The 14,806-nt window shown below is 40.8% G+C and overlaps 1 protein-coding gene across 1 annotated transcript in view; it reads right to left on the bottom strand.

The window, feature by feature from the left end:
* GALNT5 (polypeptide N-acetylgalactosaminyltransferase 5) overlaps window positions 1-11,365 on the bottom strand; it is a 43,013-nt gene extending 31,648 nt beyond the window's left edge. The window contains exon 1 of the mRNA XM_007424446.4: window positions 9,379-11,365. Coding sequence (XP_007424508.1) covers window positions 9,379-10,778 — 1,400 coding nt within the window. The 5' untranslated portion in view covers window positions 10,779-11,365. The remainder of the gene's footprint in view (window positions 1-9,378) is intronic.
* Window positions 11,366-14,806: the final 3,441 nt, after the last annotated feature.

Genomic DNA, 14,806 nt, shown 5'->3' with positions numbered 1-14,806 from the left:
AAATGTAAATACTTCTTCCCCAGCAATTAAAAATCATGGGATAAAACTCTGAGGGAAAAGTAAGGAACGATATCATTTGAGGACCCTGAATCCAATACAGCTAACAGCATCAGGGATCAGCATTGTTGGGCATCTGCTTAATGGAAATTGAGAAATAATAATTACATAAACCAATAATACATTTCAACATAGTGGGGAAAATTGTGAACTGTTGTGTTTGCTCAGACTGCTCTCCATGTACTCACTAGATAGGGAATTTGAAGGTTCCTACTCTCCCTTCTGGTAATTTTTTAAATCTCAAGACCGAAGTTAGACTTCAACAGAAACTGTCAGATCCATGATCAGACTTTGACGGGTGCAACCTGCCAGATCCTCTCCTGAAGCCAAGTAGATCAGACCCAGATGATGAGAATAAGAAATGAGCATCAAAGAAAAAGGCCCCACTTAGGATTACATGCTGAAGATGCTGGCATTGACTCTGTGGGCTAACCTTGACTGCAACTGCACAAATACTATTGTAACCAAATGGTGATTGAGTTTCTGACAAAAATATCTCAGTGAGCTGTGAGAAACTGATATTTACAAAAAGGCCACTCCCCCCGCCCCCCATGATTAGGGTGGGTTTTCACTGAAATTCACAGATTTTATGCCCTGAACTGCCAGAAGAGGAGGCATCTCAGTAGGACATGGTCCTTGCCCTTTAGCACTGTCAGTTTTTGTGCATATAGCATGACTATGTGCTAGATACAAATTGCAAATTGTTGCTGCATATTCATGCAACACAAGATCCAATTTACATTATGTCACAAACAACAAAATGGTAATCCTGCTGATGCATAACTCTTTACACGTACTGGACTAAAAAACAAGATTTTTCTGTCCCTTTCTTTTTGAAAGAGCTTTTTGCAAGTCCTTAACTCACACTCACAATATCTCATTCCTCTCAGAGTAAAAGCACTCTACCCCTGCCCTGTTCCCACACAAAATATACCATTTTTCTGACCTGGCATTTCATGAAGAAACGTGTGACTGGAGCTAACCACCCTTTTAAATGTGTCACAATGCTCCAAGCCTGCCAAGGTCACTCCAAAGCACTTGAGTAAATTAAGAGTAGCTAGATCCAGCCACCCAATGCTACTCTGAGCACCAGTACCATAATGAAGGTCTAGTGACAGAGAAGCAGCCCCATAAAGGACCTCCAACTGGATCCTTGAACGTAAGGGCTTTGATTTCCTGAACCAGAGCTAAATTCAACAATGAAGATTCTATGTTAAGTTTCCTTTAACTGAGAAATAATTCACAAGTTGCACCAACTGTTGCTAGAATTTCTGTTTGTACTCATTCACTCTTGTTGCTGGCAAAGAATAGTCCCTAGTGGATGATAAAAATAAAAAATCCAGGCTGCAGCCTGGATTTCTATTAGCCAGTTTCTGGTTTAAAATAGCACCCGCCTCCTGTGATCAAGCAGGGTGGCCAAAATAGTCTTCAAACCCCAAGGCACCTACATTATTTTTCCAGAGGAAAAACTTTGTTAAAAAAAAAAAGGTTGGCAATCACAATGTGCTATAAGGAAATAGAAGTCAAGGGAAATGAAATAATAATGTAGAGAAGACACTGTGGATTTTGTTGTACAAGGAAGCTAGATGTAAAGCAAAATCTAACTGTATCACTGAAATGCGTGTAAACTGAAAGCATCTAATGCCTAAACTAATGCTTTCTAAATGCCCAGAGATTGCGGCTTCCAGAATTCTCAGCCAATATGGCCCATGGTGCTCCTGAGAGTTGTAATCCTAATATAACTGGAGTTGTAAAAGCCTGGGTCCTTTGATGAAAATAGATAACTTGCTCAAGTATACAACAGATAGCATATCCGTGGCTTACCTATTTTTCTTGCACTCATCTATCCTAGATCTGCATTGTAACAGGCATTTTCTTTTGCCACCTTGTGAGAACTTCTAGCAATCTTCCCTACCTTGGTTCCCCTTAGCTGCAATTTATAGCAATTCTGATACTTCTCCATGTAACTGAGAAATATGTGAATTGTAATCCCAACTGATACAGAGGGCTCAGGTTGAGGAAGACTAACATATAGAAACAGCTGAAGATATGGAAAACTACTTTTGATGGAAAAAAAGAGAGAATAATAAAAGCCTGAAAGCTAGGTATATTATGAATAGGGTGTTGCTTTGGTGAAACTGGACTTATTCAATAAGATTGGATCGCAACTCCAGGAATTCCAAGCCAGCATGGAGACTAGCTTGGGAAAAGCTGTAGTAAGAAATGCTGTGGAGGGGGACAGAGTGAGTCAGTCTTTGAATCTACCTCTATAAATGTTATGTTCCAATATTAGTAATCCCTACTGCTACCTAACACTATAGATTGGTCACTGGAAATTCCCTAGCATAAAACTATAATGTCCATTATTTTTTATTCTTAACATGATTCTTATACAAGCAAGCCTAGTTTTATTCCAGCTGGGAGAAAGAAAAAACAACTGGATTTCCAGTGCACTCTAGTGGCTGCAGACTAGAAATGTGAGATCTTAGAATGAATTAGTTTTGGTACTCAGAACAAGTTGTTAAAAAACAAGACTGTCAGGAAAAGGGCAAGAACCTTTTAGCTATAAAGCTCTAGCAATAATGACAAACATCTAAAACATTTAGTATCAGTGAGTCTCCGGGTGTTAAGTGACACACTGTTCTTAGAAAGCATTAGTAAAGAGGCTAATTAGTAAACACCATGACGCTTTGCTGCCATATATGCCCCAGGTTATGAGAGTGCAGAACCACACACACCTTTAACTGGGCAAAGGCACTTTCAAGAACTTTCATTTTAATACAGTTTTAATACAATATAAAATAACGATTCTCAATTGTCTTTGGAACTTTCCTCTGTAATCCCTACTAGGTAGATGGGACAGGACAGACATTTTGTTTCCAGAGCGGCACATTGATTTTGGAATACTTTCTTTAGGGAAATTCATATATTGCCTATTGTTACTTTTTTTTTGGTGCCAAAGACTTCATTTTAAGCCAGATCTTTAAAAACATTTCTGGATCCGGTGTTCATTCCAATATGTTTTACTGCTCTGAGGTTTAAATTATGTCATATTGCTTTGTTTGTTTAATGATTTTGTTTTATTATCTATTTTATTAATTAACTGTGAGCTACCCAGGGACTGGAACACACTGAAAGGCAGGATATAAACTCGTCAAAAAAGAAACACATTGCAATTCTTGCTATAGGAGTACCAGACATATATAAAGCAAAGACTACCACTGTACAAATAAATTAAAAGGACTGCTATTGTAAGAGCATTATTTTTGATGCCACCGAGGATGTTACAATAATCCATGGGCATTACGATATATGTTATATCCACCCCAGACTGCAAAATGCACAGCAAGTAAATACAAATTCAGCTTCAAGTCAAGGGCTGAAGATATGCCAGGAACAGAGCCTCACAGAAGTGATGACTACAGAAGTAGAAAGGACACGCAACTGAGAATGGAACGCCGATGTTTAGAGAACTCATCAATATGAATATCAATATATACATATGCATATACACACACACATTATTCAAAGTAGTCACAAATAATGTGTATGTATCCTGCAGCCCCTAGAAATACAGCAAAATCAATTACTATCTATGCAAACCTAGAACCAGCCTTTTTTGAGTACTCAGTCACTGAAGAACAAACATGTATGAGATGGGGTGGGAGTAGACTTGCCTGAAATTTATCCAAAGGCTGAAGGAACATAGCAAGCTGCCTTATACTGAGTCAGACCATTGTTCCCAAGGGTGCTGTCAACAGTCAGAGAATGAATGCATTTAAAGTGCTCCAGTATGTATATTGTTTCTTTCTTCTGGCAATTCCATGCATTATTTTCCTCTTCAGATAGCCAAATAAAGTAAAATAAAGCAGTGCCAAAGAAAACAAAATTCACTTATAGCACAGACAAGACTTTAATTTCCAGGAGTATTACTAACTTCATGATGTTCAAGTGTTTTGTCTGCATATACTTAGTAGAAGAAACTGATTTGTTTGGAGAGCTGGCACCCTTTAGAAAAAACAAGAAAACTACTTGCAAGACTGTTTTTCTGTCATTTTGTCCAAATAAAAGCTTATCCTCCTCCCCCACAACACAGTCAGTGAACACTGAGATCTTATTGACAGCCTCAAAGCAGTATTTCAGTGTGACCCACTAAGCCTATCAAACAAGAACAGCAGAAAATCTGTAGATCTAGCTGGTGATACAGATTTCTCTCATTTCATTGAATTTGTCATTTTACATCATGCTGGTTTAAAAAAAAATAGAAGAAGAGTCAAAGGTTTTGGTCAGGTCTTCTCTGCATGAACAAAAGGCTGAAGGGAAAGCATTTTTCTCGATTTCTATTTGCAATTCAGCTATGGGTTTGATGGATGCCTTAAGGGAATCTTTACTCCCTAGGCTATAATATCTTCAAGCAGATCTTGAGAAGGCCAGGGCAACCTACCAAAGAACTCCTCACACAGAGAATCCTTTCTCCTGATCATTTTTCACCAATGTTTGATACGGTGGTTGATCCTATCCTCCCAACCTAGATGGAAAACTATTTTCTTGTTCTGTGTTGTTTTCTCGGGAAAATAGTTGACTTCTCAGGCATTCCTACAGAGAAGAGACTGTAGCTCAATGGTAGCGCACCTGTTTTACATGACAAGGCTCCCAGTTCAATGACTGGCATCTCTGACTAAGACACAGATCAAATAGCAGTTGATGGGAAACATTATTCTTTGCCCTCTGCCATTCTGCACTGCATGGTCTTTTCAGGTAATAAGACCTATTACTTCGCTTCAGAATGCAGTAAGATAATCCTGTTGCATTTGGGAGCCCTCATTCTGCTAAGGATGACCCTGAATGCTGCCCAAATATTGCCATAATGCACCACTATCTCTGCCCAAACTCAAGGATATCTAGCGCCAGTCACAACAGGAAAAAACTGCATTGTACCAATATTTTGATCTGTAAGGTGAATGCCAGGAAGATGAAGCCAAACTATAATTTTGCAGGCAATAAACCAACATGCATCTATCACAACATAGATTATTTGAAGGATCTCTGCTGCCTTTATTAATCTGTCTGTACTTAAAGAAGTTAAAGACAGCATTGGTTGGTCTACCTACTTTCAGTTAGACTGGCAGACAAAGGGGAAACAGCTTTTGAGCAGAAAAATTCATCTTATGAAACTCATCAAAGAATAAAAGACTAACTTCCTCAGCTGCCATATTTCAAAGGCCTCTGAAAACTCACCTGTTTTGTATGGCTTTAACTGAAGTGTAAAATTTATTTATTACAACATTTCTATACTGCTCAGACCTTTCACAACTTGGTTCCAAAAAGTAAGCATCAATACAAATAAAATTATAAATTACACGTGGAGCCCAAGTCCAAAAGTTCACACCAAAAACTTGTTGGAAAAGATTGGTTTCCACAGCTTTGCAGAACACAAGTAAGATGGGGGCTCCCCACACCCACCTCAGAGCAGCAAGTGTTCCATAATGTGGATGCTGTCCTCAAGAATCAGCACCTCTGGGTAGCCAGCCTCTTAAACTCAAGTGGGGTGTGCAGCCCTTCTTAGGGAGACTGCATAAGATTGACTAATTCTGTAGGGAGAGTGATTCTGCAGCTAAACAGTTATTAAGTCATGTAAGCTTTATAGGTTAAAAGAGCACCTGGTATTTTTTGTTTTAGGTACAAGAAGCCAACTGTTTAAGACACATAAATGCTGCTTTAAATATGCACAATTCCCAAATCATTGCACTTCTCTCTATAAGCTGATTATCATGCATGGGTTATACTGTTTTGCATGGCTCTGAAAGCCCATGTTAAAATGAAATAATAATAGTTCACAACTGATTTGATTCTGTGGCTGAGTTCACACATCACCGGAAGTTATATTACGATTCTGCTGGTGTAGGGGGTGCTGGCTTCTATTGTTTGAACTGAACCATCATGATTTGTAAACTATAGCTTACAGCTTAGTAGTATATAACTGTTTTATCTACAACAAAATAAAAACATCTAAATGAGCATTATTTTTCTAAAAAGTAGTAACAACAGAATTCTAACAGAAAGAAAATGACATGTAAACAAAGAAAAAGATGCTGAACATAGAACCGAGACTGTATGAAGGGCTATGCAATGCATTCATGCCTGGGAACAACATCTGGACAAAATTACGGGTTCCCTATAGCTGGAGGTCTGTAGCCCTTTACTGGTTTAGCCCCAGGGGCATCGATGCATACTCCTGAGACTGATTTCAAACTTCTGTTTTCTTTCTGAGGTGATGGCTGCCAAAGCAAAGTTCTACTTGTAGGAAAATTGCTCCTCTAAGGGCCAACTCTGTTCTTTGAAACAAGCAGAGAGGAAATCCTTGTGTTCCATATTCAAGGCTACACAAACAGTCTTGTGTGTGTGTATGTGTGGGTGTGTTTGCTCAATTCAGCACATCACTCAGTGTTTTGTTAACTTTTTGGTAGTAATGATATCTAATCTGATGGGCCAGTTTCCAATTTCCATGTGCATCTTAATGTCAGCATGAACACTCCAGTAGGCCAGTTCCACTAAGATTCCAGGTATAAAAAATCCATAGCTACATCTCAACTGTGACACACCATTTTAAATGCGCTCATCCTACAAAATTATGTACATTCACCAGAAAATCAGACAAAATGAATATGCTGGGACTAATTTCTGAACATACTTGAAAAGGATTGCGTTGTTCAATAGTCCTGCTTGCCCAATACACTCCTATGAAAAATACTAAAATAATGTAAAGTGTTCATAGTAGCCTCTAAGTCCCTAAAAAAGAGACCTTGTTATCTTGTTATCTGATAGGTTAACGTTTGGGGTTCTGTTCTGTGGTCCACCAATACAATTTTTTTCCCCAGTATTATGGAGAGGCCTTTTCTATATGGTAGCCTTACTTTGGATATCTTGCCCAAAAAGCACGTACGGTCTTTGCTGGCTTTGAAGAAAACTTTAGAAGTTAATTCTACTCCACATATTGTTAATTATGCTTTTCACTAATCTGCTGTTGCAAATTTATGTAATATATATTTAGTTGTTTAATTGCCTATTTTTATTTTTTATTTTTATCTGCGCTCAGTCGTTACCGACTCTGCAGTGACTGCTTGGACGAGTCCTTGCAGTTTTCAAGGCAATTGTTTCAGAAGTGGTTTGCCAGAGCCTCCTTCCTAGGGCAGAGCCCAGCTGGCGAGCGCAGGAGGCGGGGTTTCCGTTGCTTCGCGCCCTTTTTGGGCACGCACGGTTTTTCGCGCTTACTGGCAACTGCTCCCGACTCCTTTTTGCAAGGCGCCGCCAGGATTTTTCCTCCCACCGGAGTGAGAGTACCCATTTATCTACTCACGTGAGTTTTCGAACTGTTGGGTTGACAGGAACTGGGGAGGAAACAGGAGCTCACCCTGCTAACGCGAAGTCTGGACTTGAACCGCTGAAGCGTTGACCATTTCTGGCCAGCAACTTTCAGCGTCATTAAGCCGCTGCGCCACCGCGTCCCCCAATTGCCTATTACTTTTGGGAATATTGTATTTTTTTAAAATGATCTTTTTCTTAAGGTTTTTACCCTAAAGGGTGAGTTATAAATCTATTCAACCAGGTGACCTGTATTCATTTATTTTACCATTTTATAATTCACTGTATATTAACAAAAGTCAGTGCAGCATAGTTCACAAAATGGGACCATTAAGACAGTAAACCAACAGGTTATTTATTTACTTATTGTTAAGCAAGTCCTGTTGAAAACAGTGGGATTTAGTTCCGAGTAAATATAATCAGGGCTTTATTATTGGAGGTCAAGCCCCAATAAATGACACGGTCTCATTTTTGAATGAGCATGCCTAGAATTGCACAGGATCCTTGGAATTCAAGTATCTTTCAATGATTTCATTCCTCTCTTATACTTGTGCTGTAACAGAGGAGAACCAAAGGCCTTAGCTATATATAGTTTAGTCTGTATATTTTATTCCTTCATGGGAATCGTATGAGAATGGTTTTCATTTGTTACAACGCTGTCACAGAATTCCATTCATTTCAGCAGAATTTCTTCACTTCTTCCAACAGCTTGTAATTTGGTTATTATACTTTATTACTGTATAAATTGAAAATAATAAAACAATACAAAACTGGTAAAAATGATTTTTCATCTTATTTGTTATAAAAGACTAAAATGGTCAGAATGATGATTCAAAACAGAGTAACTTGTCACCCAGATTGAGCGCTCTCTGTTATCCTGATTAAACGGTCAGGACAAGAATAGGGAGAACTGTATAAATGTAGCTACATGAGTTTGAAGTCTTTCTAATCTTCTTTACACAGTTGTTGTAAGGATAAAAAGGAGAGAAAGAAAAACATGCATAATGCACTACCGTGAGTAGTGTATTTTATGCAACAGAAATGTAATAAATAGCAACAAGTTGCTCAAGTTTTATGACCCAAGTAGGGTAATGACACTTAATTACTTTTGTAGTTTATTTTATAAACTGAAGCAGAATGAGTACTGTATAATTAAAGATGTATGTAGGTATTATTAACTAAGCATTTCTCAACCTAGCACTTTCCAGGAGAATGTGAACTGCAACTGGTCATTCTGCTTGGGAATTTTGGGAGTTGCATCTGCAGCAACATTTAAAGTTTGGAGAAGACAGTTTTCTATATTATCAGTACTAATTAGTACTGAAAGTATTAATCTGGTAATATTTGTGTTTAATGGTTGGGTGTTAAGCTTCAATGGTTATTTTAAAAAAATTAAATGAATATATGGGAGAAGCTTAGTTTACACTTGAGTTAGATGTAAATACAGCAGTTTGAGATTATACAACCAAGACACATTGCATACTAGGTGAACCTTTTTCATTCTGTATATGAAAAACATCCAGACCTATTTTTGTGACTCCCCTTAAAATTCATGGCCATGTTTTAATGAAGGTTTAAAAAAGTCCCATTACTATTTAAAATTTCTGACAGTTACATCTAGACCAGGGGTTCCTACCCTTTTTGTTTTATAGACCCCTTTGAGAGTCTGGTGAAACCTACAAACACTTTCAGAGGAAAAAAAAATATTGAAATGCATAAAATATATAGACATAGATGGTGTTACAAAGGAAATCTATTATGCTCAAATCCAGTTATCAAATATGAAAAAATAACGTTATAGTATAATATAATAACATACATATAATATATCCAAGTTCATGGACTCCCTGAAATCTATCCTCAGACCCCCAAGAATCCCTGTTCTAGACAAACATTTAATAAATCAGCAATTGCATGAGCCAAAATGTGTGTTGTGCAGCACAAGTAATTACAGCTTACCCGGCAGGCCTTGTGTCATCAATGGCACGATCAACTGGGATTAAGTCACTGAGGTAGACATTGAAATTCCCTTCATTCCATCTTCTTTTGGCTTCTTCTTCCTTCTCACCTGGGACCTCAGCAGGGCGCCCAAATTGACCAGGTGCTCTGGAGTCTCTTGGGGTAAGGGTCTTATCAAGTGTTAACACTTTGTGCAGCCTACTATTTTCTGTGAAATCCATATTACTCTGATTGGATTTGTGGAATTGCTCATCTGCTAAATGGACTTTGTCAACCTTCCCCAGTTTTCCTCTGGCAAGGATCCCTTCTGTGGTCATGGCTTTAATTAGACCATCTACTTGGGTTGCATTCACAGCTTTCAGCTTATTGCTGCTTTTCTCACCAGTGAGCTGTATATTCTTTCCCATCAATCTAAATCCTTTGGTGCTGGCTTGGAGATGCTGGATTGTTGGAAAGACTACCTGGACCTGCTCCTTGGTTATAAAGACCTGTTGGTTTTCTGAAAGAGCATCCTTTGCTGGATCTATTTTTGCATCCTCCCTGCTTGGCAGGTTTCCTAGAGCTATTTTATTCAGAGAGACTTCCTTCTTCTCTGCTGTTGAGGTATGCAGCTTGCCAGGAGGTAAACCCCACCTTCCTGTGACCTCAGGAGCCTCTACCATTCTTACTATCCCCCCAGTCCTGTTTGCACTTAGGAGACCAGGGCTACCCTCAGGCTTGCTTCCATCGGGGACACCAAGTTTTAACCCAACCAAAGCCCCTTTATCTGTAAATTCAACGTGCAGTAAGACCCCCATTCTTCCCGCGGTCCTCTGAGCAGGCATTTTTGGGGGGACTCGGTTTGGAAGAGTTAGATTGACAGGCGCTCGCTCTCCAGCAGCGGCTGAGTGGGGCTCCCAGTCCCGCCGGGCCAGAGCTGGCTTTGTCTGCCGGGGGTTGCTGGTGGCTCCTGCCCCACTGACGTTCTTCCCCGGGGGATGGGAGAAGGGCTGCGCGGGGGGCCGCCGCCGTTTCAGCGGGAGTCTCTCACGCAGGCCGGGCACTTTCCCGGGCGCTGCTTGGGCCGGGGTGGCGCCGAGGGATAAGCGCTGCCCTCTCCCCTCCGCGCCCTGGCCAGCATCCTCGCTGTCCCTCGAGGGCCTCCCGCCTTGTCCCGGGAACGGCGGGGAAGTCTCCGGCTCCTCTCTGGACCACCTCCCCAGGCCGTTCTCGGGGTTGCGCCAAACTCGCTCTCGCCCCCGTTCCTTCCTGGCCGTCTCCTCTTGCAGCACTTTGGTGTTGCTCTCGCCGAAGGAGAACTTGAGGGCTGCCATGTCAAAGAGCAGCCAAACGACAGAAGCTGCGAAGATCAAAGCCAGGGCTCTCCCGCTGCCTCGGCAGACCTTCCGGATTTTATTCATTTCGGAGAAAGTTTGCCTGTCCCCTGAAAAGCTCTTCCTCCGGCCCCCTCTGGGCCTCCTTACCTACTGAGGCGGCAAGAGGGGCGGCACGCGGAGCCCCCTCGCCCTGGAGTTCGCCCGCATGTCGGTCTAGGAGAAGCCGCCTGTTGCTCCTTGCCTGCGTGGCATATGTGTAGCGCGGCATCCGCGTCTCCTCGGCTTCGCGTGGCGGGCCTTGCAGCCGCATGTCCTGAGCCAAGCCGGCGTGCAACCTGGGCCCGAGCGGCCGGCGGCGCAACTTGCAGCGTCTCCTTAGGGGTCCCCTTCCTCCCCTCGGCAGGCTGGGGGTTTCTCCATTCTACTTGCCGAAAAAAGGAACAGGCGGCTGCAGATCAGCTGAAGAAACTGATCCCTGCCACCCCCCCCCCCGAGCTGCCTTTCTTTCCCTGTAATTTGACACCACCTCGGAGAGAAAACAAACTGCAAACTCCTTGCCACTCTGGCGTAGCCCCCGCTGCCACCTTCGAGATCCCAGTTGCTTTTCAAAACTACGCCCAAAACACCAGAAACAAGCCTGGTGCGTTCCTGTGTCTGTCTGTCTATCTGTGGCTCGCGATTCCTTCCTTGTAGTCATGGGAAAATTCGCTCTTCCCTTGCCCAGTCTCTTCAGAAGCTTCCTTGCACATTCTTGAATGATTCTTATGTATATTCACTGACCGCCCACGTTTTTCTCTTCTCTGGCAAGCCACGGTTTGTTTAACCATGGTTTATTGAATAAACTGATTTGCTGAGCTCAGAGATTACACTAAGCCACACAAGCTAAAGTTTACCTGACACGTTAAGCCACAAGCAAGCAAACCACATTTCAGCTCAGTGTTCTCTGCAGCAATGGAGCAAAAAAGTGGGTTTTTTTGGTGGGGGGGCGGGGAGGTCCTTTGAAAGTGCATTAAAGCAGTTTATCCTACTACTCTGATATTTGGAGCAGGAGCAACAAGTGAAATGTTTTAAAACTGTGTGGCTCGCCTTTTAAATATGCTTCCAGGGAGGACTCAAAGAATAAAATACAAAGAACATCCTGGCATAAAAAAGACTCGACTAAAGATATTCATGAAATAATAAAATATGAGGGAAATTTTAATAAAAAACTACAATTCCCCCGTGACTGAACGTTTTTAAAGAGTGATGCAAAGTTAACTTCCCGGGGCAGAGGCCTACAGATGTGATGTCCCGTTGAAAATGCTCCTTCTCTGTGATGTCAGGTTACCATGCTTCCCTGTCAACAGCAGTGGAGGAGATTGTATGAGCCTTACCCTCGGCTATAGAGAAGTGTTTGCTCTTGTGTCTTGAGCTCCAAAAAATTATGGTATAGCACCGTGAAATTTGCAGTCTCTATTACCAATCCCAACCCTGCCTCTGCTTTAAGTCACTGTAACAAAGCACACAGCTGCTCTTGGAGCGAATCAGAAATGGGGGGGGGGGGATGCTACTTTAACACAAGTGCATGTAAGAATGACTAGCCTGTCTCAATCATGGGTTGGCAATGAGATGAAGGCAACATCATGGAGTCAAGGCAGAAAAAAGATGTTGCCAGGACATGTTAGTGTTGTGGTGTGGTGCAGGTTGCAAAAGCCCTGCGAGTGAGCCGATGGGAGAACCAACATTTCTTCGTAGAACTGAGTTTCAAGCTGCATTCAAAGAACTGAATACAGCCTTTGCTTCTCATTTACTTATTTATCTACTTGGGCGTGGACACTCTGAATGGTGCGTAAACAAGAATGCAACATCACTTCCACATGCATGAAAGCATGGTAGTTAGTAAGATATGGCTCAGGAAAGATCTCATTTGAATCTCACATCAGGTTTAGAGAACCTGAGGCTGCAGTCCTAGGACTGTTTTATCTGGATTGGCAGCATCTTCCAATGAAATCAGTGTGACTTATATCTGAGTATAGAATTACGTTGTTGGTCTTAATATTTAGTAATTTTCTGCCTAGAATAGAAGTTTTCAGGTGCTATAAAAGTGATAAAGCAAAGTTGGACAGAATAGTTGGACAACACAAAATAGGATGTTTTTAGCTGTTTCTCATCCTCACACTCCCCCCCCCCCCGTGAATGAATTATTCAGAACAAATAATATGCCCTCAGTGTTAAACTTTGCTTGCACATTATGAATCATGAAACATTTCACAGCTGGGAATGGCATGGTCAAATAGTCCCAACGTAAATTTTGCAATCTGGTTATACTAAGCAAATACAAATGTGTGGGGTCTGTGTGGACAGACCTGTTCAACACGAGACAGCAGCTCTTATGGTATGAACTGATTAATTAACTCCAGACCACTAACATTAAAATAATACTGAGGGTTGACCTCATATAGACAAGAAACGTTAATAGGTAATAAAGAGGGTTTTCCATGAAGTTTGATGCTGAAGTTTGATGCTGAGCAATAACAAAAGAAGAAGTCAAGTCAGAGCTCGCATCTCTATGATAAGGATATAAGGTATAGTGTTACAGGATACAGTAGTAGAACACCTGCTTTGCGTGCAATGCTCTGCAAGTTTGAGAGTGAAGACTGTAGCAATAACACATATTTAACTGTACTTTAGATTAAAGGAAATCTTAACCCATTATTAAATTTGAAAGCGAATGGCTAGCCAAGTTAGGAGTTAATTCCTCTGACCAGTGAGCTAATAGTAGTGAGACTGAAAATCCACATTTCGCCGGAGTTTGCTTTCAGCTTTATTAGTCTGTAATCTTATAGATTATCCACAGTTCTGCCCTGCGTCAACAATCCGCTGCAGCTCCAGTGTGGTGGAAGGATTCGGCCAGTTTTGCTCTGTCTCCAGTATACAGTATTGTTGGTAACACTTGGTAATTAAAGCACAAAAAATACTGTGAGTACTTCCACTTGGTATATCTATTACTAGACAACATCACCTCAGGCTCCGAACAAAACCTAAATACATATCAGGCAGAAAATTGTCAGTTCATCTCTGTGCTGAAGGATCTTTTGTTCCTTGAGAGAGCATGAAAACATTTTCAGATATAAGAGTGCAGTCAAGTAATCCATCTGGTATTGACAGTTATTACCACTTTTATGCTGATAAATTGTTATTGTTCTTAAATATTTAATTCATTTTCTGTTGTCAGGTTTACTGCTATTTATTCCTGATTTGCTAGTTTCTTTGAAGACCCTTTTTAAAGTAATATAGAAATGACCATCAGAAAATATAGATATGATCTGTTATTTTCTGGAAAACAGGTATGTCATGTGATAGGGATAATTATGAGCAATCTCCTGCAGTTCCTGATCAAGAGTCGAATACTATTTATGAATCCTTTGTTGTACATCTGGAGTTTTAGAAATTTTCTTTTACCTTTTCATTCCTATTTTGAAACTATTTTTGGCACATCTGAAAGAGAGTGTGTTTTGTGTGGATTTTTTTTCTCTGAATTTTATTTTCACATTGCTTCAATTTATTCAACTACACTTAATTTCAGATTGGACTCAGTCTTCTCCAAATTACCTCAGATTACTGAGTCTTATTGAACTGTAACCAAATATTAGCCTATCAGTTTGTGACAGAACGAGGGTAAACTGTACAACTTTGCCTCTGATCTCCTTGTGATCCCCATTCTCTCTTTGTACCCCATTGTCAAAGTGCCAAAATGTGGTGTCAGTATTATTGCTGAACTGCTAAATTTATAAAATATTGCAAAATATTTTTGTGAGCCACCCAGAGTCACCCTCTGGGGGAGATGGGCGGCATATAAATTTAATAAATAAATAAGTAAAATAAAAGGGAGTTATGGTAAGCCTATAATAGGCTTAATGGTCTATATTACTAACAAAAAAACCCTCCCCAAAGCACAAAGAATTAGGGAATTTTGTACCTGCCCTCTCAGGAGGTATCAACAAGTGGCCAATCAAGCTTACTGCAGCCCTTGGAGGTGCCCTAGAATAAGCTTCATTAGGCAAGGAAGCTTTCATAATCTAAATAAAAACTGATGTACAGGCATACCTCGGAGATATTGCGGGTTCAGTTCC

Source organism: Python bivittatus, unplaced genomic scaffold (assembly GCF_059951505.1).
Source record: "Python bivittatus isolate LINGU-HERP-01145 unplaced genomic scaffold, Pbiv_v1 ctg000480_np1212, whole genome shotgun sequence".
Classification (NCBI taxonomy): Eukaryota; Metazoa; Chordata; class Lepidosauria; order Squamata; family Pythonidae; genus Python; species Python bivittatus.
The sequence above is the reverse complement of the archived record's forward strand: the minus strand, read 5'-3'. Positions and strand labels throughout refer to the sequence as shown.